General features: G+C 44.1%; 1 protein-coding gene and 1 non-coding gene across 4 annotated transcripts in view; one reads left to right on the plus strand and one right to left on the minus strand.

The window, feature by feature from the left end:
• The window catches only part of DRC9 (dynein regulatory complex subunit 9), a 42,184-nt gene that overhangs the window by 2,783 nt on the left and 15,088 nt on the right, over positions 1–24,313 (minus strand). For all 3 annotated transcript variants that reach the window (XM_039461994.2, XM_074406130.1, XM_074406131.1), the window contains 6 exons: positions 23,269–23,501; positions 19,005–19,133; positions 14,306–14,387; positions 8,349–8,510; positions 7,151–7,225; positions 1,359–1,490 (listed from right to left, as the gene is read on the minus strand). In XM_039461994.2, coding sequence (XP_039317928.1) covers positions 1,359–1,490; positions 7,151–7,225; positions 8,349–8,510; positions 14,306–14,387; positions 19,005–19,133; positions 23,269–23,501 — 813 coding nt within the window. The remainder of the gene's footprint in view (positions 1–1,358; positions 1,491–7,150; positions 7,226–8,348; positions 8,511–14,305; positions 14,388–19,004; positions 19,134–23,268; positions 23,502–24,313) is intronic.
• Positions 3,228–3,329, plus strand: LOC120360879 (U6 spliceosomal RNA). The gene has a single exon (XR_005577280.1). It is a non-coding gene; the product is annotated as a U6 spliceosomal RNA (small nuclear RNA).

The raw sequence follows: 24,313 nt of genomic DNA on the forward strand, positions 1-24,313 counted from the left end.
TAGATACCTAGATTGTAAATATTCACTTTATAATTGTTACCAAAACTTCAGTTTTCATAATTCAATTTTATGTTTCATAAAAAATGAAATACGGGGCCGGGCGCGGTGGCTCACGCCTATAATCTCAGCATTTTGGGAGGCCGAGGCGGGTGGATCACGAGGTCAAGAGATCGAGACCATCTTGGTCAACATGGTGAAACCCCGTCTCTACTAAAAATACAAAAATTAGCCGGGCGTGGTGGTGCATGTCTGTAGTCCCAGCTACTCGGGAGACTGAGACAGGAGAATTGCTTGAACCCAGGAGGCGGAGGTTGCAGTGAGCCGAGATCGTGCCATCGCACTCCAGTCTGGGTAACAATGCGAAACTCCGTCTCAAAAAAAAAAAAAAAAAAAAAAAGAAATACGAATTAACTCAAGGTGTGATTAATGACTTCAAAATAATATTGCTTTTTTAAAAAACTTTGGGAGAATGTACATATACAAATAGTATCTGTTTTTTGTTGTTTTGAGACAGAGTCTCACTCTATCACCCAGGCTGGAGTGCAGTGGTATAATCTTGGCTTACTGCAATTTCCTCCTCCTGGATTCAAGTGATTCTTGTGCCTTCGCCTCCTGATTAGCTGGAATTACAGGTGTGTGCCACCATGCCTGGCTAAGTTTTGTATTTTTAGTAGAGATGGAGTTTTGCCATGTGACCCAGGCTGGTGGAAATTTGGCCAGGCACAGTGGCTCACACTTGTAATCCCAGCATTTTGGGAGACTGAGGTGGGCAGATCATGAGGTCAGGAGACTGAGACCATCCTGGCCAACGTGGTAAAATCTCATCTCTACTAAAATACAGAAAACTACCCAGGCGTAGAGGCACGCACCCGTAGTCCCAGGTACTCGGGAAGCTGAGGCAGGGGAATCGCTTGAACTGGGAAGCAGAGGTTTCAGTGAGCCAAGATTGCGCCACTGCACTCCAGCCTGGATGACAGTGCAAGACTCTGTCTCAAAAAAAAAAAAATTTCAGGAAATCTACACTTATTCCTTAATGAAACCATAATCACAAGCTTGTTAGAAATCATCATTGACAAAGTGTCTTCAGAGATCATAGTGCAGAAATAATAGTATCTACCTCAAGGGGTTGTGTGGGGTAGATAAGTTATGGATGTAAAATACTAGAAAAGCGCCTTGGACAGAGTAAGCACTGTATAAGTGTTAGCCACTGTTTCTGTCCCCATCAGCAGCAGCAGCATCTGTAAAGAATCCCAGTGGTTTATAAGCACACCTCTGCTTTTGGCCCAAAATAGCAATACCCAGCTACTGTAACTTAGTTACCACTCACTATGCAGTGAGTGCTCTGATGACTTCCTTACCGTCTTTGCGAGGTCCTGAAGGTGTGCTAAGTCACTGGCCTTTGCAGCTTTGAGAGCATTTAGTTCATTCTGTTTCATTTCTGTGTCCTTATCATATTTCTCCATCCAGAACTCTAGCTTCTCCTCAAGTTTCTATTTAGAAAGAACATGAAAACGTGGCATCCACCAGACACAAAACACTGTATACTATATGATTCCACTTATATAAGTTTCAAGAATAAGCAAAACAGCAAAACTTTCTATAGATAGAAGTCACAGCAGTAGTTACTTACCTGGATGGAGAGCTGGACTACTGGTTGGCAATGGGGTGTGAGGGAGACTTTAGGATGCTGTAAATGTTCTCTGTATCCAGGTGGCAGTTAGGTGAATGTGTATACATAAATGTTCATCAAACTATACACTAAGTACTTACACATTTTACTTGTATGTTAGTCAATTCAAAAATAGGGGGAGGAGGGTCATCTAGATGTCTGGATAAGGGAAATTGCAATGAAGAGGAAAGAAAAGTATGTAGAAAAGTCTGAAGGTAAGGAAAAGCATCAGATATCTCTTTGGTTGACAGCACTAAATCCTAGTTAAGAAGGATACAATGTCTTGCCGGGCGCGGTGGCTCAAGCCTGTAATCCCAGCACTTTGGGAGGCCGAGGCGGGTGGATCACGAGGTCGAGAGATCGAGACCATCCTGGTCAACATGGTGAAACCCCGTCTCTACTAAAAATACAAAAAATTAGCTGGGCATGGTGGCACGTGCCGGTAATCCCAGCTACTCAGGAGGCTGAGGCAGGAGAATTGCTTGAACCCAGGAGGCGGAGGTTGCGGTGAGCCGAGATCACGCCATTGCACTCCAGCCTGGGTAACAAGAGCAAAACTCCGTCTCAAAAAAGAAAAAAAAAAAAAAAAAAAAAAAAAGAAGGATACAATGTCTTCAAAATTTTAAAAGAAAATGAATGTTAATCAAACATTGTACACCTAGCCAACCCAGCATTCAAATGTAAGGAAAGAAAGACTAAACCCAGTCTTTCTGAAAGAGTTATTCAAGGATGTACTACTATAGCAAAATAAAATGAAAGATATATTAAGAAATGGAAAGGAACCAGTAAAACATAGGGTATGTGATACTTTTTAATCATAAATCGTAATTCAGAATTAAAATCCCAAAGTAGGCAGGATAGTCTAGTTGAAAGAGCACGGCTCTGAAGTTTAAAATCCCAACTCGGGCACTGAAAGAAAGTTTACTTACATTCTGTAAGCCTCTGGTTCCCTCATATACAAAATTCTAAACCTAGCCAATAGTACAGTGTTACTATTACAGTAATAGTACAAACCTCAGAGGGTGGTTTTGATGCTCAAGATCATCCTTGTATACCCACCGTGCACATATATGTATATAAAATATCTGTATATATCACTATATATATATTTATATATAAAATGAATGATTTCAACATGGGCTGAAGAGGGAGAGAAGAGATAAGTGAAATCTTTGCCTTAATAAAGGCAAAAAGGTATAAATATTGATTAACCCTAGGCAGATAAATTTTAAAAGTGCAAAAAGAGATGTTAACATTTTAAGAGTTGTGCTTACTTCAGTAACATATATACCAAAATTGGCCGGGTGCAGTGGCTCACACCGTAATCCCAGCACTTAGGGAGCCCGAGGCAGGTGGATCACCTGAGGTCAGGAGTTTGAGATCCACCTGACCAACATGGAGAAATACAAAAATACAACATTAGCTGGGCATGGTGGCGCATGCCTGTAATCCCAGCTATGTGGGAGGCTGAGTTAGGAGAATTGCTTAAACCTGGGAGGCATAGGTTGTGGTGAGCTGAGATTGCACCATTGCACTCCAGCCTGGACCACAAGAGCGAAACTTCATCTAAATATCTATATAAATTGGAACAGCACAGAGATGATTAGTGTGACCACTGTGCAAGAGTGACACACAAATTTGTGAAGCATTCCATATTTGTGTACTTTCTAGAAACAAAATTTGAAAGGTTACCCCTAAAAGAACAGAAGTGTATAACTTGCAGACTCTTAGACGATGTACCTCAAGAGTGACATGTTGAGAGGTTACTTTAGGTGGTACATAGCGTCGAATTTTTTTTTTTTGAGACGGATTTTCGCTCTTATTACCCAGGCTGGAGTGCAATGGCGCGATCTTGGCTCACCGCAACCTCCGCCTCCTGGGTTCAGGCAATTCTCCTGCCTCAGTCTCCTGAGTAGCTGGGATTACAGGCATGCGCCACTATGTCCAGCTAATGTTTTGTATTTTTTTAGTAGAGACGGGGTTTCACCATGTTGACCAGGATGGTCTTGATCTCTTGACCTCGTGATCCACCCACCTCGGCCTCCCAAAGTGCTGGGATTACAGACGTGAGCCACCGCGCCCGGCCTGCGTCGAATGTTTTTAAAACATGGCTATAGTTAATCATTCTGATTACACTGAGTAGGGTGGCTTGTGCCTGTAATCCCAGCAGTTTGGAAGGCAGTGGTGGAAGGATTGCTTGAGATCAGGAGTTTGAGGCCACCCTGAGCAACACAGTGAGACCCTATTTCTACAAAATTTTTTTTAATTAGCCAGGTGTGGTGGCATGCATCTGTGGTCCCTAGCTACTCAGGGCTGCCCAGGATGATTATTTCAGCCCAGGATTTGAGGTGCATTAAGCTAAGATTACTCCACTGCACTCCAGCCTGGACAATGGAATGAGAGCCAGTCTCTTATAAAATCATTCTGATTATGTTAGAGTCACATGTCAGTTTGGTGCTATCATATTTCTTCTATCTTCTCTTTCTTTTGTTAACACTTTTTTTAAAACTCCAAAAAACAAAGAGGGATCAAGCTTCAGGCAAACAAAAAGGCCTGGCTACAAGGCAGTAACATCATTCAGTATTTTTTGTATTTCTATTCACATTATTTTATTTATTCATTTACTTTGAGATAAGGTCTGCCTTTGACACTTAGACTGTAGTACAAAGGCATGATATTAGTTCACTGCAACCTCTGCTTCCAGAGCCCAAGTCATCCTCCCATCTCAGCCTCTTGAGTGGCTGGGACTACAGGTGTGCAACACCATGTCTGGCTACTTGTTGTCTTTTTTGTTAGAGACAGGATCTCACTGTGTTGCCCAGGCTGGTCTCAAGCTCTGTGTTCAAGTGATCCACCCATGTCAGCCTCCCAAATTGCTGGGATTACAGGTGTGAGCCACCATGCCCAGCCTGTTTATACTAATTTATATTTATGGAAGGTGATACTGGTTTTTCCTTTTATAGTAATGTTATAAAAATCTTAAAATGAATTGATTTATCTGTTGAGGTGAATAATTAGGTAGAAAATATTGGCCAGGTGGTGTCTTTCATAACATAATCCCAGCCAGCACTTTGGGAGGCTGAGGCAGGAGGATTACTTGAGTCTGGGAGTTTGAGATCAGCCTTGGCAACATGGTGAAAAAAAGGAAAATTAGCCAGGCACGGTAGCATAATATACACCTACTGTGTGCCCACAAAAATTAAAAGTTAAAAAAAAAAGTTTAGGAAAAAAGTTTTAAATCCATAAATCAATTTACTAATGGTCTATTAAAAGAATAACTATAATTGGGTAGAGTTTATCCCAAGAATTTGGAAATGACTCAACATCAGCAAATCTATTAATGTGTTTCTTTTTTTTTTTTTTTTTTTTTGAGACGGAGTTTCGCTCTTGTTACCCAGGCTGGAGTGCAATCGCGCGATCTCGGCTTATCGCAACCTCCGCCTCCCGGGCTCAGGCAATTCTCCTGCCTCAGCCTCCTAAGTAGCTGGGATTACAGGCACGCGCCACCACGCGTAGCTAGTTTTTTGTATTTTTAGTAGAGACGGGGTTTCACCATGTTGACCAGGATGGTCTCGATCTCTCGACCTCGTGATCCACCCGCCTCGGCCTCCCAAAGTGCTGGGATTACAGGCTTGAGCCACCGCACCCAGCAATGTGTTTCTTTATTAACACATTAAAGAAAACAATATCATCTCAATGAATGGAAAAAAAAATTCATCTCATAAAATGGAGTACTATTCCTGATTAGAAAAACTTTTAGCAAGACCAGACTAAAAAGATACTTCCTGAAGTTGATAGTTTATCTACCAGAAATCTAGAGTAAACCTCACACTTGATGATTAAAAAAATAAAAACTCGTTTGCGCCAGTGACCGGTTTATTGCCTGTCAGCCCCAAATCCATCTTTCTTTGCTTTGTGAAGACGGGTGCCTGCCATTAACACTTTTCTTGCCAGCTGACAAAATGCTAAACTGTCAGCAGAGGGCGCTGCAGGGACCCGCCAGGAGGCTTGTCATCGTTTCGCGGAGTTGCCAGCGGTGTGTGGGTGGGACCCCCAGTGGCACTGGTTCACCGCACGTTTTACTGATACCACAGCAAGAGGGTTCTTGCTTGCCACATTATGACCTAGCAGGGTTTGTCCCAAAAATTTAAAGATGACTCAAATCAGCAACTTTATCAATGTATTTTCCTTTATTAACATATCAAAGGAGAAAAAATATCACAATGGACAAAAAAAGCCCTGTTTTTTTTTCCCCCCTTAATTGAGTACACATCCAGATTAGGAAAGAAAAAAGTTTTAGCAAGGTCCACAGTTCTCTGCTTGCCAGCCTTATTCTGCCAGCTGTGAGCCACCTCTGGCCTGAGGCAACCCAGCAAACATCGCTGGCATCCAGTGGGCACAGCCATACCCTCTCCAGTGAGGTCTGAACCTTAGCCGTGGGAAGGATTTTCAGGCAAAGGAAGTCTGGTGTCCTCAGACACAGAAGGGCAGGCTACTTCCACTGGCAAGCAAGCTTTAAAGTAATTTGACCAAGATTGTCAGTTTCATCCGATCTAACCAGATGTTCCCATTCAAAGTTTCAGGGGTCTGTTCTTTTCCTCTGAATGCTCTAACTTGCATATGACAAACTAGGCATGACTATGATGAATTCATGTGTAATTCTGACCAAAACACCAGAACAACGGTGTCATAGCCAATAATAGAAAAATGATGCCCACTTGGCTGGGCACAGCGGTCTGACTCATTCTAATCAGGATGATTTAGACCCTAACTCCTGACCTCGTAATCCGCCTGCCTCAGCCTCCCAGAGTGCTGGGATCACAGGTGTGAGCCACCACGCCCAGCCTTGACTTAATACATTTTAAGTCATAAATTAAGTCATAATTTAAAAATTATGATTATGCAGCAATATAGGAATCAAAAAACTTTTTTCTTTCTTTCTTTTTTTTTTTTTTTTGAGATGGAGTTTTGCTCTTGCTGCCCAGGCTGGAGTGCGATGGCACAATCTTGGCTCACCGCAACCTCCGCCTCCCCAGGTTCAAGTGATTCTTCTGCCTCAGCCTCCTCAGTAGCTGGGATTACAGGCATGGGCCACCACACCTGGCTAATTTTGTATTTTTAGTAGAGACAGGGTTTCTCCATGTTGGTCAGGCTGGTCTCGAACTCCCGACCTCAGGTGATCGGCCCACCTCGGGCTCCCAAAGTGCTGGGATTACAGGCATCAGCCACCATGCCTGGCCAAAAAGTTTCTCATATAAGCTCAATGATAAAAGCAGAAGACAAAGTTTTACCTGTACTCTGTCAAATTACAGCTATGTATCTATTCAGATGCATAACCGTGAAAGAAAACATGGGCAACAGTTTATTAGGCTGAAAGAATGATGGTTGGTTTTTCTTAAAAAATAATTTTTTTTCTTTCCTCAGTATAAGCGGTATAGAAAAAAAAACATAGCAAAGCATAGAAAAGTTTTGGTGACCCACCTGCTGCTCCTTTCTAAGGAACATTTCAATCTCCATATGAACCCGGGTCTCTTCTTCAGTTTTCATTCTTAGTTTCTGTAAGAACAATAATCAGATACTAGCAAGCCTTCCCTGCAGGGCTGGGAATCAGCTGTTTTCAAGATTAGGGCTGCAGCTTGGTCAGCAGCTTAGGTGTCCTTTACCAGCTGGGATCCCGGGAATTCTATGGTATTGCTCTGGCATGGGAATTCAGTTCAGTTCAGTGCAATTCCTGTTCACAAGCACTGCAGAACCACGTGGCGCAGCACTGTCTAGATGTGTGCTAGTGTTCCCTAACGGAAGGAACACAAACCTGTTGCCTGAAAAGAGGTGACCATTTAAGGACAGAAACAGTCCTTCAAGGGCACAAGGTTGTAGAGCCTAAAAGGAAGTTTCAGAGTGCAAAAAAGTGTTGTCATGGCCGTAAGCCACGTAAATTTCAGAGGAAGGGTCCCTCCTGCACAGAATTTACCTTGTCTAAGGATGTTTCTTCCTTCTTCCTTCTTCCCATCTGCCTGTTTTTCTTCCTTTTCTTTTCTTTCTTTTTTTTCTTTTTCTTTTTTTGAGAAGGGAGTCTTCTTATGTTGCCCAGGCTGACTTCAAAATCCTGGGCTTAAGGATCCTCCTGTCTCGCTGCCTCACCTACAGTTAGCTGGGACTAGTGCCTGGCTTTGTGTGCATGTGTGTGTGTGTGTGTGGTCATTTAGCATTCCCCTCAAGATCTACTATTTCTTCCTCCTGATATTTTGATGTTTTTCACCGTGACTTCTCATCTCTGTAAATTTAGGTTTGAATGAACTTTCAGCTCTTTAGATGTTGAGAGTGAAAGGTACTAGTTAGATGAAATAAGGAGCAGCAAAATCCTGCCATAGCTAAGTATCTTGTTTTGCCCTCTCCCTATAATTAGTAAGAGAAATGGTGAGTGGTTCGATAAGGGGAGAATGTACAGCCAATTTTCAGTCATTATGAAGAGGCAGGATATGGAGGCTACAGCCCATTGGAATCTCTGCGTGCAAATATGCATATCTTCATTTAGGCTTTTATTTTCAACCTCAAGTGCAGGGGGCTGTTGGAGAGATGGAGGGAAATCTTCCTCTCCCTCCTTTGTTAGCTAAGACAGTATCAACAGTAAGAGCTCCAATGCCACCTCCGGGTTCTTTCCTAATGTCCCAGGGATTACCTCGATCTCTTCCAGCAAGAGTTCCTCTGTTCTGTTACACTTTTTCTGGGTCTGGGCAATCTGCAGGTCAGTATTGATTTTCATGTAGCGATTCTCCAAATTGGTTTTTGCTTTCATCTCTTGCAGTTGGTCCTTGAGGTTAGCAATATATTCATTCTGACTCTGTAGTGGAAAGACCAGGTTTCTAAACTGAAAATACATTCTACCTCCATTCGGTTCAGTCAGCAGCTTCAGGTTCCTCTTTGTATGTATAAATCAACAAGGAACTGGAACTATTTTTCACACAATGGGAATTTTAGCCAACAATCATGAAGAGTATAGATGAAAGAGAACACAGCAGTTCTAAGAATCCGGGCTGTGAGATTAGTTCCCAGGCACATTACTGGTGTACTCCGGATTCCCCACACAGATTCCTTATTGTGGGAGAAAGATCACTGGTCAAAATGACCAAAAGAACTGACTTCCCACCCAAGCCTCCAGCTATGTGAACTTGGCCAAGCCAAACTCTCCAACATTTTTACCTTCTATAAAACAAACAAAAATTTACCCTGCCTGAAATATCTCAGGAGTGATTATTACATTTCATTCAGAATACGTGTGAAAACTCTTTTTGCAGGTCACCAAGTGCTTGGCAATTGTGAGGACTCAATATTCATTAAGAAAAATATTTATTCAGCACCAGGCATTGAGCTAGGCGCTAAGAAAATAGTGGAGGTCTAAACAGACATATTCCCTGCTCCTGTAGAGCTTACGATCTCATAGAAGAGAGGTGGTTAAAAAGAAACAAAAATGTGTGAACTTTTAAAAGTTGTGCAAAATGGTAGAAAAGAAAAGCTTGGGCCGGGCACGGTGGCTCAAGCCTGTAATCCCAGCACTTTGGGGGGCCAAGGCGGGTGGATCACGAGGTCAAGAGATCAAGACCATCCTAGTCAACATGGTGAAACCCCGTCTCTACTAAAAATACAAAAAATTAGCCGGGCATGGTGGTGTGTGCCTGTAATCCCAGCTACTCAGGAGGCTGAGGCAGGAGAATTGCCTGAACCCAGGAGGCAGAGGTTGCGGTGAGCCGAGATCACGCCATTGCACTCCAGCCTGGGTAACAAGAGCGAAACTCCGTCTCCAAAAAAAAAAAAAAAGTAAAGAAAAGCTTGACAGGCTGTGGGAGAAAATAACAACGGAGAAGTACGTTAGAGTGGAAGGTCTGAGAGGGACTCTCGAGAAAGCAATGGTTTATTCAATACCTGAAGGTTAATTAAGCCCACCACATGAAAAATAGGGTTGGCTGGGCACAGTGGCTCACGCCTGTAATCCCAGCACTTTGGGAGGCTGAGGCGGGCGGATCACGAGGTCAAGAGATTGAGACCATCCTGGTCAACATGATGAAACCCCATCTCTACCAAAAATACAAACATTAGCTGGGCGTGATGGTACGTGGGAGACTGAGGCAGGAGGATTACTTGAACCCAGGAGGCAGAGGTTGCAGTGAGCAGAGATCGCGCCACTGCACTCCAGCCTGGGCAACAAGAGCGAAATTCTGTCTCAAGAAAGAAAGAAAGAGAGAGAGAACAGAGAAGGAAGGGAGGCAGGGGGAGGAGAAAGAAGAAAGAGAAAGAAAGAAGAAAGAAATATAGGGTTAAGGGAATTGTTAAGAAAACGTATATCCACAAATCCTGAAGCAGTCAAGACCTGGATACATTCCAGGAACTGAAAGAAAACTCTGGAGGCTCTAGCCTAGTGAGGACTGAAGGGAGGACAGGGAGGTTGGAGGTAGGTTAGGGCACCACATCAGGACCCCAGAGGCCTGACTGAGAAATTCAGGTTTTATTCCAACTGTCATGGGAACCCTTGGAAAGGTTTTAGTCAATGAGGTAACGTTTGTTTGAAAGAACTGTTTGAGAAGAAACTGTGAGTAACTCACAGAGAGGTGGTCAGTGACCTGACAGCATAACAAGCAGACACAGTGCATGCCTTCAGTCAGAGATTCGCCCTCCTTTAAATGCCAACTGCCTTTTCTTTTCTTTTTTTTTTTTTTTTTTTGAGACGGAGTTTCGCTCTTGTTACCCAGGCTGGAGTGCAATGGCGCAATCTCGGCTCACCGCAACCTCCGCCTCCTGGGTTCAGGCAATTCTCCTGCCTCAGCCTCCTGAGTAGCTGGGATTACAGGCACCTGCCACCATGCCCAGCTAGTTTTTTGTATTTTTAGTAGAGACGGGGTTTCACCATGTTGACCAGGATGGTCTCGATCTCTTGACATCGTGATCCACCCGCCTCGGCCTCCCAAAGTGCTGGGATTACAGGCTTGAGCCACCGCGCCCGGCCTATTCTTTTTTTCTTTGTGCTCTTGTTGCCCAGGCTGGAGTGCAGTGGCGCAACCTCAGCTCACCACAACCTCTGCCTCCCGGCTTCAAGCAATTCTCCTGCCTCAGCTTCCTGAGTAGCTGGGATTACAGGCATGTGCCACTATGCCTGGCTAATTTTGTATTTTTAGTAGAGATGGGGTTTCTCCATGTTGGTCAGGCTGGTCCTGAGCTCCTGACCTCAGGTGATCCACCCGCCTCAGCCTCCCTAAGTGCTGAGATTACAGGCATGAGCCACCACGCCTGGCCTCCAACCACCTTTCATCTTACTGTATAAGTTGGGTAGAATTAGTTCTCTTTTATTTAAATTTTTTTTTTTTTTTTTTTTTTTTTTTAGGGACAGGATCTCCCTCTGTCACCCAGGCTGGAGTCCAGTGACTTGATCACAGTTCACTAACCTTCAATTTCTGGGCTCAAGTGATCCTCCCAAGTAGCTAGTACTACAAGTGTATGCCATCATGCCCGGCTAACTTTTTAACATTTTGAGAGATGGAGGTCTCTTTATGTTGCCCAGGCTGGTCTCAAACTCTTGGCTTCAAGGGATCCTCCCGCCTTGGCCTCCTGAAGTGCTGAGATTACAGACATGAGCCACTGCACCCAGCTTTTTTGTTGTTTTTTCTTCGAGACAGGGTCTTGTTCTGTCACTCAGGCTGAAGTGCAGCATGATCATAGCTCACTGCAACTTTGACCTCTCAGGCTGTAGAAATCCTCCTGCCTCAGCCTATAGAGGCTTATTATTATTATCATTGTAGAAACAGAGTTTCACTATGTTGCCCAGGCTGGCCTCAAAACCCTGGGCTCAAATGGTCCTCCCATCTCAGCCTCCCAAAGTGCTAGGACTGCTACACCCAGCCTCATTTTTCTTTTCTTGAGATAGGGTCTAACTCTGTCCCCCAGGCTGTAGTACAGTGTCGCCATTGTAGCTCACTGTAATCTTGAACTCCTAAACTCAAGCAATCTCCTGTCTTCAGCCTCCCAAGTAGCTAGGGAATTAATTCTCAGTAACTACTAGAAGGAAAAACAAAGTGGTAATTGGAAAAATCCTCTATTAAGGAAAGCAGACACAGGCAGGGGTGTCCAGTCTTTTGGCTTCACTGGCCACACTGGAAGAAGAAGAATTGCATTGGGCCACACGTAAAATACACCAACGATAGCTGATGAGCTTAAAAAAAAAAATCACACACACACAGTCTCTCCTAATGTTTTAACAAAGCTTATGAATTTGTGTTGGGCCCCACGCAAAGCCATCCTGGGCCACATGTGGCCTGTGGGTTGCAGGTTGGGTAAGCTTGACTTCAAGTGTCATTAGGTCCCAGCCCGGTGGGGTGGCTCACACCTATAATCCCAAAACTTTGTGAAATCAAGGCAGAAGGATCACTTGAACCCAGAAGTTCAAGACTGGCCTGGGCAACATGGCGAAATCTGTCCTTGAAAACAATTTAAAAACTATCTAGGCCTGGTGGCATGCATCTGTAGTCCCAGCTACTAGGGAGACTGAAGTGGTAGAATCCCTTGAGCCCCAGAGGTCGAGGCTGCAGTGAGCTGTGTTCACGCCATTGCACTTTAGCCTGGGCAATAGAGTGAGACCCTGTCTCAATAAAAGAAAAAGAAAAAGAATCATTAGGTCCCTAAGATGAATCAGAATGGAATTCTTCAAGTTATTTTGTCTACTAACTTCTTGATATAATGCTACAGAATCATCCTAATTGTATGAGAGTTCCTCCAGCTAGATCAGAATGATTCCAAAGAGACTGAGTATTTCTGGCACAGAATATGCTATAAGCCCTTTGATAATATGTCTTAGTATTTCATATTCTCTTACAGGTTGCAGGATTGCAGGCAAATTACTTAACCTCACTAAGCCTATTTTGTCATCTGTAAAATCTTGCCCAGTGCCTGGCACAATTTATAGGCTCAATAAATGTTGATTAAATGAATTTTAAGAGAGATCTGCTTTTGGCTCACTGTTTTCCTACGCACTTCCCTTCTCCCGTCTTCCCCATTTCTTCTCCACCCACCCATGCCTTTTTTTTTTTTTTTTTTTTTTTTTTTTTTTTTTTTTTGAGATGGAGTCTTGCTGAGTTGCCCAGGCTGGAGTGCAGTGGTGTGATCTCAGCTCACTGCAACCTCCGCCTCCTGGGTTCAAGCAATTCTCTTGCCTCAGCCTCCTGAGTAGCTGGGATTATAAGCATGTGCCATCATGCCTGGCTAATTCTTTTGTATTTTTAATAGAGATGGGGTTTCACCATGTTGGCCAGGCTGGTCTGGAACTCCTGACTTCAGGTGATCTGCCCACCTCAGCTTCCCAAAGTGCTGGGATTGCAGACGTAAACCACTGTGCCCGGCCATCCTCTATAACTTTCTAGACTGCTCATAAGAAAAGCTGCCAATTATCCTATCACAGCTTGTTTCTAACTGCTTAGATTGTAGCTCCAATTTTGTTTTGCAAATCAGTTCCTTGAAACTTGGGATGTATTTTCTTGTAAAAGTAATCTAGATATGAGGTTGGGTCCTGGTGACCACAAAAGCTCACAAATCCACTTTGTCCAAGAAATATAATACAAGCCGGGCGCAGCGGCTCATACCTGTAATCCCAGCACTTTGGGAGGCCGAGGCGGGTGGATCACGAGGTCAAGAGATCGAGACCATCCTGGTCAACATGGTGAAACCCCGTCTCTACTAAAAATACAAAAAAAAATTAGCTGGGCATGGTGGCGCATGCCTGTAGTCCCAGCTACTCAGGAGGTTGAGGCAGGAGAATTGCCTGAACCCAGGAGGCAGAGGTTGCGGTGAGCCAAGATCGTGCCATTGCACTCCAGCCTGGGCAACAAGAGCGAAACTCTGTCTCAAAAAAAAAAAAAAAAAAGAAAAGAAAGAAAAATGTAATACAAATACCATGATTAAGCCTAACTGCCACGTATAAGAAGGTTTATAATATGCTTAATGTCTTCTCTAGGAATATAATTTTGCGTCTGGGATTTAAGAATACAAGAGGCTGCCTGAGACTAGGTCCCCTGTGGGGGAGGAGTGGGTGACGTATGTGGGGTTAGGGTATAAGGGTGAGAACTAAGAGCTTCAGGGGGTTGGGGTCTCACAGGGCTCTGTACTCAAGACATACCTGTACAACCCAGGCCAGCTCTCTAGTTGCTCTCTTTATATTTTCTTTTTTCTTTTTCTTTTTTTGAGACAGAATCTCACTCTGTCACCCAGGCTAGAGGGCAATGGCGGTATCTCAGCTCACTGCAACCTCCCAGGGTTCAAGTGATTCTCCTGCCTCAGCCTCCCAGGTAGCTGGGATTACAGGCACGCACGACCACACCCAGCTAATTTTTATATTTTTAGTAGCGATGGAGTTTCACCATGTTGGCAAGGCTGGTCTCAAACTCCTGACCCCAGGTGATCCACCCATCTCGGCCTTCTAAAGTGCTGGGACTACAGGTGTGAACCACTGTGCCTGGCTATATTTTCAACAGTAAAGGAACGCCAGAAGAAACAATGATCTTTTATGCGTAACTCTTCTCTGCTTAAGAAAGATAGCATCTGTATATTTAATAGCTATGTTAGCTCAGTCACTTTTGGTGTTACGCAGGTAATTCTTACCTGTACTTCAAATTGCCGTTCTTTTTTGACGTTAATTAGCTGTTTTTGAAGGGATTTTATCTGTTTTCTTCCTTTTTCCTCCCTAGAAGAAATGAGAATGATTTGTGCTCGGAGGAGAGCTTTTCTTTTTTTTTTTTTGAGATGGAGTTTCACTCTTGTTACCCAGGCTGGAGTGCAATGGCGCGATCTCAGTTCACCGCAACCTCCGCTTCCTGGGTTCAGGCAATTCTCCTGCCTCAGCCTCCTGAGTAGCTGGGATTACAGGCACGCGCCACCATGCCCAGCTAATTTTTTGTGTTTTTAGTAGAGATGGGGTTTCACTATGTTGACCAGGATGGTCTCGATCTCTTGACCTCGTGATCCACCCGCCCCGGCCTCCCAAAGTGCTAATACAGTCTTTGCATGAATAATTCCATCTTGGCTTCTATTTCTCAGAAGACCTGGACTTCTGTTCTTGCCATGGTCACACACATAGTAAATGGCAGAAAGGGGTTCAAACTCAGTACGGTCTGGCACCAGAGCCTGAGAACTCAACTCTATTACTGTTTCTCAGTGCGCTCTGAGAAACAGCCTTCTGCTTCTCTCTAGCAATACCATTATTTAGGTTTAAAACAAACAAAGGCCGGGCGCGGTGGCTCAAGCCTGTAATCCCAGCACTTTGGGAGGCCGAGGCGGGCGGATCACGAGGTCGAGAGATCGAGACCATCCCAGTCAACATGGTGAATCCCCGTCTCTACTAAAAATACAAAAAATTAGCTGGGCATGGTGGCTCGTGCCTGTAATCCCAGCTACTCAGGAGGCTGAGGCAGGAGAATTGCCTGAGCCCAGGAGGCGGAGGTTGCGGTGAGCCGAGATCGCGCCATTGCACTCCAGCCTGGGTAACAAGAGCGAAACTCCGTCTCAAAAAACAAACAAAAAACAAAACAAAAACAAAAAATAGCAAAACAATACCAGAATAAACAAAATGATAAAACAAGACTTCTTACTAAGCTGCAGCTAGGTAAAGATTTTTACTCAAGAATTTTTATTTTTATTTTTATTTATTTTTTGTTTATTTATTCTGAGACAGAGTCTCACTCTGTTTCCTAGGCTGGAGTCCAGTGGTGTGATCTCGACTCACTGCAGCCTCCACCTCCCAGGTGTCACCATGTTGGCCAGGCTGTCTCGAACTCCTGACCTCCAATGATCCACTCACCTCAGCCTTCCAAAGTGCTAGGATCACACGCATAAGCCACCATGCCCAGCTCTCTGTTCCCTCTTGAAACAATACTAAAATAACAGGCAAGAAATAATAAAAGGTATAAACTTATAAAGACAAAGAGATTGGCCGGGCGTGGTGGCTCACGCCTGTAATCCAAGCACTTTGGAGGAGAAGGAGGGTGAGTCACCTGAGGTTGGAAGTTGAAGGCCAGCCTGACCAACATGGTGAAACCCCCTCTTTAAAAAAAAAAAAAAAAAAAAAAAAAAAAAAAAAAGACAAAGAGATTGGGAGAAGAAACACATCAGCAAAATTAAAGAAGACAGAAAGCAGTGAGAAGAATGAGATCTGAATGTGTACAGAATGAGAAGCCCAGAAGAAGAAAACTGAGTGAAGCTACAGACCCTCCAGAAAAGCCCATCACATGAAGGCACCACACATCTTTTTGTTTGTTTTGGTTTTGTTTTGTTTAGACAGAGTTTCCCTCTGTTGCCCAGGCTGCTGGAGTGCAGTGGTGCAATCTCGGCTCATTGCAACCCTCCACCTCCTGGGTTCAAGCGATTCTCCTGCCTCAGCCTCCCGAGTAGCTGGGATTACAGGTGACTGCCACCACACCCGGCTAATTTTTTGTATTTTTGGTAGAGATGGGTTTTCGCCATGTTGGCCAGGCTTGTCTCGAACTCCTGACCTCAGGTGATCCTGCCTCAGCCTCCCAAAGCGCTGGCAGGTGTGAGCGTCTGCGCCCAGCTACAGGGCTAAATCTGAGTGGAGTGAAGAAGTCTGGCAGAGGAGCATTTGACCTTTTGATTCCCTTCCCCAGCCCTTGTGGTCAGGCAGCTGCCTTTCCTCATCTTGGGATATCATGGGTGTATTGTTAGTTTTGGCTGGGTCTCCTGGAATAGTTGAACCAAGGTTTGGACTTGGAGATAGAACCAGACAGATCTGGAGGTGGAGATGAAGGGCCGTGCTAAAAAGGGATCGAAAAACGTTACACTTACTGGATGGTTGAGTTTCCCCAACCTTTCCCTGGCTAGCTCTCAACAGAGGGGTAGTCAGTCAGTGAATAACCACGGAGAATAACCACAGACAATAACCGTGACTTCTTCACTGCCCCTCACTCTTCCCAGCAGACTGGCAGATTTTTCGAGAGTGCTGACTATACCAAGGGAAAAGATCTACTTTTTCTTCTGCCCAGCCGCTGCAGTGAAGCACTGTCCACATGCACAAAGCAGTGCCTCCATCAGCTTCCTAGCACTCACTCGTAAATACAAACGAACGGCCAAAGATGACCAAACACCGAAATAATTCCCCTAATATTAAAAACAGACTAGAGCCAGGTGCGGTGGCTCACACCTATAATCCAAACACTTTGGGAGGCCAAGGTGGGAGGATCGCTTGAGGTCAGGAGTTGGAGAGTAGCCTAGGCAACATAGTGAGATCGCATCTCTTTTTTTTTTTTTTTTTTTTTTTTGAGACGGAGTTTTGCTCTTGTCACTCAGGCTGGAGTGCAATGGCGCGATCTCGGCTCACCGCAACCTCCGCCTCCTGGGTTCAGGCAATTCTCCTGCCTCAGCCTCCTGAGTAGCTGGGATTACAGGCACGCGCCACCATGCCCAGCTAATTTTTTGTATTTTTAGTAGAGATGGGGTTTCACCATGTTGACCAGGTTGGTCTCGATCTCTTGACCTTGTGATCCACCCGCCTCGGCCTCCCAAAGTGCTGGGATTACAGGCTTGAGCCACTGCGCCCGGCCGAGATCGCATCTCTTAAAAAAAAAAAAAATTGCCGGGCGCGGTGGCTCAAGCCTGTAATCCCAGCACTTTGGGAGGCCGAGGCAGGTGGATCACGAGGTCAAGAGATCGAGACCATCCTGGTCAACACGGTGAAACCCCGTCTCTACTAAAAATGCAAAACATTAGCTGGGCATGGTGGTGCGTGCCTGTAATCCCAGCTACTCAGGAGGCTGAGGCAGGAGAATTGCCTGAACCCAGGAGGCAGAGGTTGCGGTGAGCCGAGGTCACGCCATTGCACTCCAGCCTGGGTAACAAGAGCGAAACTCCGCCTAAAAACAACAACAACAACAACAACAACAAAAAACAACTCAGTCTGGGCCGGGCGCAGTGGCTCAAGCCTGTAATCCCAGCACTTTGGGAGGCCGAGGCGGGTGGATCACAAGGTCAAGAGATCGAGACCATCCTGGTCAACATGGTGAAACCCCGTCTTTACTAAAAATACAAAAAATTAGCTGGGCATGGTGGCGCTTGCCTGTAATCCCAGCTACTCAGGAGGCTGAGGCAGGAGAATTGCCTGAACCCAGGAGGCGGAGGTTGCGGTGAGCCGAGATCGCGCCATTGCACTCCAGCCTGGGTAACAAGAGCAAAACTCTGTCTAAAAAAAAAAAAAAAAAAAAATTAAATCAAAACAAAACAAAACAAAAACAGAAGGCCGGGTGTAGTGGCTCACACTTGTAATCCAAGCATTTTGGGAGGCCAAGATGGGTGGATTACTTGCAGCTAAGAGTTTGAGACCAGCCTGACCAACATGGTGGGACTCTGACTTTAAAAAATTAAAAAATTAGGCAGGCACGGTGACACACATCTGTGGTTCTAGCCACTTGGGAGGCTGAGGCAGGAGGATCACTTGAGCCTGGGAGGTTGAGGCTGCACTTCAGCCTGGGCGGCAGAGCAAGTCCCAGTGTTAGAAAAATAAGAAGAAAGAGTTGGAAGACAAAGGAAATCTCTCTAAGAACAGAATAAAAACAATGCAGATGGTAAAGGAGCAAAAAAGGACGAGAAAAATGCAGGATCAATCATTACTGGATGAACATCTAAAGGGAGTTTCAGGCCGGGCGCCGTGGCTCATGCCTGTAATCCCAGCACTTTGGGAGGCTGAGGTGGGTGGATCACTTGAGGCCAGGAGTTCAAGACCAGCCTAGCCAACATGGTGAAACCCCGTCTCTATTAAAAATACAAAAGTTAGCCAGGTGCGGTGGCGGGTGTCTGCAGGTCCACCTACTTGGGAGGCTGAGGCAGGAGAATTGCTTGGACCTGGGAGGCAGGGGTTGCAGTGAACTGAGATCATGCCATTATACTCCAACTTGGGTGACAGCAAGACTGTGCCTCAAAAAACAAACAAACAAACAAACAAACAAACAAACAAAATGGAGTTCCGGAAAGAATTCCTAAGTTGAAAGGTCCTGGAAAAGAAAAGCTTTCCTTGGCATTCATTTGTTATTGTTCAGTGATTTTCAATGAATTCAGTCTTAAGAAAGACTAACAGAGAAGGAAGAATAGTCTTGGTGTATTGTAAATACAGGTAACGAAGGCCTAGAAATCTGACTTACTGTCCCAGCAAAACTAGGAAGAAAACCCAAATTCTGACTTCTAGTTATCTTCCCTGGAAATCAAATGGTTGGTTTGCTTTAAGAATCAAGGATTTCCAGTAACAGTGTTATAGCACTTTAAAATGCAGCAAAGCAAATAAACCTAACATTATTCTGACCTGGCAATGACATCATAGAAATGCATTTTTTTTTCCCTCTCTTTGCTCAAAGCTTGCAGGAGATTGTTGAAAGTGCCCAAATCTTGCAACTCCTTAATGGTATCTGCAATCACATCACTGAAAAACTGCCTGTGAGGAGAAAGGAAACAAAAAAAGATGAGTTAATAAATTAAATTTTCAGGCCAGGTGCAGTGGCATGTGCCTTGATCCCAGCTACTTGGGAGGCTGAGGTGGAAGAACTGCCTGGGCCCAGGAATTTGAGATCAGATGGGACAACATAGCAAGACCTGGTTTCAAAACAAACAAAATATATATGTGTGTGTGTATATATACATATATATATATATATATATTTCCCTACATTCTCAAAGGGCTACAGAAGTCACACAAGTTAAGACTCAGGCCAGGCGTGGTGGCTTATGCCTGTAATATCAGAACTTGGGAGGCCGAGGCAGACAGATCACGAGGTCAGGCGTTTGAAACCAGCTTGGCCAACATGGTGAAACCTCGTCTCTACTAAAAATACAAAAATTAGCTGGGCATGGTGGCGTGTGCCTGGAATCCCAGCTACTCAGCAGGCTGAGGCGGGAGAATTGCTTGAATCCAGGAGACAGAGGTTGCAGTGAGCTGAGATTGTGCCACTGCACTCCAGCCTGGGCCACAGAGTGAGTCTCAGTCTCAAAAAAAGAAAAAAAGTTTGATTAGGTCTTTTTTTTTTTTTTTTTTTTGAGACGGAGTTTCGCTCTTGTTACCCAGGCTGGAGTGCAATGGCGCGATCTCGGCTCACTGCAACCTCCGCCTCCTGGGCTCAGGCAATTCTCCCGCCTCAGCCTCCTGAGTAGCTGGGATTACAGGCACGCGCCACCATGCCCAGCTAGTTTTTTTTGTATTTTTAGTAGAGACAGGGTTTCACCATGTTGACCAGGATGGTCTCAATCTCTTGACCTCGTGATCTACCCGCCTCAGCCTCCCAAAGTGCTGGGATTACAGGCTTGAGCCACCGCGCCCGGCCTGATTAGGTCTTTAAAAAAATTTTTTTTAATGATTTAACTTTTTCAAAATTATGAAATATTTTAAAAATTTAGAAAGTATAATGAATAATGAGTATTTCTGCATATAACAGAAAATTTAAACATTTTACCATGTTAGAGACTTGGTTTTTTTTAAAAGACTTGGTTTTTCAGTTACATGTCAAATACATCTGAAGTCTCTAATCCCAGTCCCTCAATCTTCCCCAAAGATAAACAGTCTTCTGAATTCGGTAATTATTATGCTCTGGCATGTTGTGATACTTTCATTATGTGTTTCTGTGTGTCATTTAAATAATACATGTAGTTTTACTTTTTTTTTTTTTTTTTTTTTTTTGAGACAGACTCACTCTGTTACCCAGGTTTACGGTGGTGCTAAGAGGTTTTTGGCATTGGTTTTTAAATGATGATTGTATGTTGAATTTTCCAAATGCCTTTTCTGCATCACTTGATCTTTCTTTTTATTTCTTCTTCTTCTTTTTTTTTTTTTTTTTTTTTTTTACATTTTCCAATGCTAAACTATTTTTCCATTCCTGGGATAATTCCAATTTCATTATGATGTTCCTTCTGGGTGATTTTTTCTTTTTTCAGATGGAGTGTCGCTGTGTTACCCAGGTTAGAGTGCAGTGGTGTGATCTTGGCTCACGGCAACCTCTGCCTTCCAGGTTCAAGCGATTCTCCTGCCTCAGCCTCCTGAGTAGCTGGGATTACAGGTGCATGCCACCACACCTGGCTAATTTTTGTATTTTTAGTACAGACAGGGTTTCACCATGTTGGCTGGGCTGGTCTTGAACTCCTGACCTTGTGAGGAGGTGCCACTGCACTCTAGTATGGGCGACAGAGTAAGACTCTGTCTCCAAAAAAGGAAAAAAAAAAAATAAAAAGAAAAGTAACTTTGTGATTTCTTAAAAATTATTATTAATTAATATATTTATTTATTTAAAGATAGGGTCTCACTTTCCAGGCTCAGGCGATCCTTCCATCTCAGCCTCCAGAGTAGCTGAGACCATAGGCATGCACCATCATGCCCAGGTAATTTTTAAATTTTTAGTAGAGATAAGGTTTCACTATGTTGTCCAGGCTGGTTTCAAACTTCTGGGCTCAAGCAATCCTCCCACCTTGGCCTCCCAAAATGGTAGAATCACAGGTGTGGGCCACCACCCCCCAGCCTATTGTAGTTTTTATGTCTTTAATATTGTGATTTCCACTTTGATTCTGGATAACTGTGGGAGATGTACCTTTTATGAGTATACCCTGGTTTCTTCTTTCTTTTTTTGTTTTTTTGAGACAGAGTCTCACACTGTCGCCCAGGTTGTATTGCAGTGACATGATCCTGGCTCACTGAAATCTCTGCCTCCTTGGTTCACTGCCTCAGCCTCCTGAGTAGCTGGGATCACAGGCGTGCACCACCACGCCCAGCTAATCTTTTGCATTTTTAGTAGAGACGGGGTTTCATCATGTTGGCCAGGATGGTCTCAATCTCCTGATCCTGTGATCCACCTGCCTTGGCCTCCCAAAGTGCTGGGATTACAGGTGTGAGCCACCGCACCTAGCCACCCTGGGTTTCATATGGAATATAAACCTAAAACGAATCCTCTACAAATAATCTGAGACTGGTATTTTGGGTCTTTCAAGAAACGGTATGAGCCACACACTGAGAATGGAAAGAACGTTAACTGCACTGGGCAGTGTCTAAGCAGGATACCTTTCTGTCAGATGCAAATCTGGGCCGGACTGACTTTAGCAACAGATCTTACCCTTGGTTAGGGTCTAATACCAAGGTTAGCAAACTTTCTCTGTAAAGGGACAAATAATAAATATTCGGCCTTGCCTGCCATAAGTTCTCTTAGGCAACGACTCAGCTCTGCATTGTGGCATGAAAGCAGTCACAGACAACGTATAAACAAATGGGCAATACTGTATTCCAATAAAACTTCAAAAACAGATTTCATACTGGATTTAGCTCGTGGCACGGGGTAAACTGCAGTGAACTCATTTACCAAAAGTTCTTAGCATAATGTTACGCCCTCTTAAACTTAACAGGTTTGTCATCAAGCCAGCTGACAACAAAAAATTATGAGGCAATGGGGATTTAAGAAACCCTCAGGGTTAAAGCACAGTTAGAATTTGGCTGTCCAGCAGCTATTTCTTATTAATGGATAAGGTATCACAATTGCTACCAATCTGTGTCAGGTACTCGGCTAAAGCCTTATTTCTAACACTTACACTACTGTTGCAAGGCTGCTATTACTGTCATTTTTGTTTTTTTGAGACAGAGTCTTGCTCTGTTGCCCAGGCTGGAGTGCAGTGGCATGATCTCAGCTCACTGAAACCTCCACTTCCCAGGTTCAAGCAATTCTGCCTTAGCCTCCTGAGTAGCTGTGAATGCAGGTGCATGCCACCACGCCCAAGTAATTTTCATATTTTTAGTAGAGACAGGGTTTCACCTTGTTGGCCAGGCTGGTCTCGAACACCTGACCTCATGATCTGCCCACCTTGGCCTCCCAAAGTGCTGCAGTTACAGGTGTGAGCCCCTGTGCCTGGCCCATTCTCATTTTTAGTGATTGGAAACAGCCAGTGTGCTTGTGGTCCCAGCTATGCAACAAGATCACTTGAAGCCAGAAGCTTGAGGGTGGCAGTGCTCTGGCGTCTCCTGTGAATAGCTACTGCCCTCCAGCCTGGGCAACACAGTGACCTAGTGTCTAAAAAATAAACAATATGCAGGTATATGTCTGAAGGGGAAAAAAAGAATTTAAAAAATAAATAAAATGAAAATTGGAAACAAAGACATAATAACTGGTGCGGTGGCTCACGCCTGTAATCCCAACAGTTTAGGAGGCTGAGGCAGGTGGGTCACCTGAGGTTGGGAGTTTCAGACCAGCCTGGCCAACATGGGGAAACCGTTTCTACCAAAAATACAAAACTTAGCCAGGCATGGTGGTACACACCTGTAATCCCAGCTCTTCAGGAGGCTGAGGCAGGAGAATTGTTTGAACTCGGGAGGCGGAGGCTGCAGTGCCGTCCCCACTGCACTCCAGCCTGGGGTACAGGAGTAAAACTGGGTCTTAGTAACTTGTGCAATATCATATAGCTGCCTTGCTTTGCATTCGTCTCACCCTGCCTCTAATGAGCTAATTCTACTCTCAGCAGTAGTGACTAACACATAAAACAGAGCAGTCATTCTCTCATCTATGTGTAAGCACATGATTCCATTGCAAAATGTGTTCCTTCCTTACCGGTCAATCTGCATTTTCTTCAGTGTCTCAGTAGTCATTATGGTCTGCCTTGTAGGATTTTTAAAGATAAGATCCTGCATTTTGTCAAACTCCACAGGAAATTGGCCTCTTTGTCTGATTTCTGGCAACTCAGGTTCTTCTTTGGATATTAATGGACGAGGTATTTTTGTGATTATTGAGGCCACTGGAAGTTTGTGTAGATTCTTTCCTTCTAGATTCATTTCTCCACTTTTCTTTTCAAAACAATAAAAAAAATTAGAAAAGTTTTTTTTTTTAAAAGAGATAATACTACAAGAAAGAGGCTTTTGTCTGCATTTTTCTTTCTTTCTCTTTTTTTTTTTTTTTTTTTTTTTTTTTTTTTTTTTTTGAGATAGAGCCTTGTGCTGTCACCCAGGCTGGAGTGTAATGGCACAATCACAGCTCACTGCAATTTTGCCTCCTGGGTTCAAACGATTCTCCTGCCTTAACCTCCAGAGTAGCTGGGATTTAGGCATGTGCCACCATGCCCGGCTAATTTTTTGTATCTTTAGTAGAGATGGCATTTCACTGTCTTGGCCAGGCTGGTCTCAATCTCCTGACCACATGATCCAAACGCCTCAGCCTCCCAAAGTGCTGGAACTGCAGGCATGAGCCACTGTGCCCGGCTGCATTTTTCAACATTATTGTTTCTGACTTGTCCTCCACACTCCAAGAAAATGTGCTGTTTTCTTCAGCCACACCAAACCATATCCTGCTGCTAACTTCACACAGCATTCCCTTTCTCTCTCATTCCCCAACTTACCACCTGGTAAACTGATCAAAAGTAAAGTTCTTTGTGAAATGTCTCTGTTAGCTGGCATTTATCATATTGTAATTTTTTATAAAGTATCTTCATCAGATTGTGGTTTCTAGGAGGGAAGTGACATTTTCTTAGTGATCTTGGTTCACTTCTAAAAAAAAGTTTTTTTGAAGGTTAAAGTTATTTTTGGAACAAGATTGGATGTGGCCATCTGTATAGTCCCATTGCTTAGAACAATGACTAGCATATAGCAGAGACTCAAATGTT

Source organism: Saimiri boliviensis, chromosome 9 (assembly GCF_048565385.1).
Source record: "Saimiri boliviensis isolate mSaiBol1 chromosome 9, mSaiBol1.pri, whole genome shotgun sequence".
NCBI lineage: Eukaryota > Metazoa > Chordata > Mammalia > Primates > Cebidae > Saimiri > Saimiri boliviensis.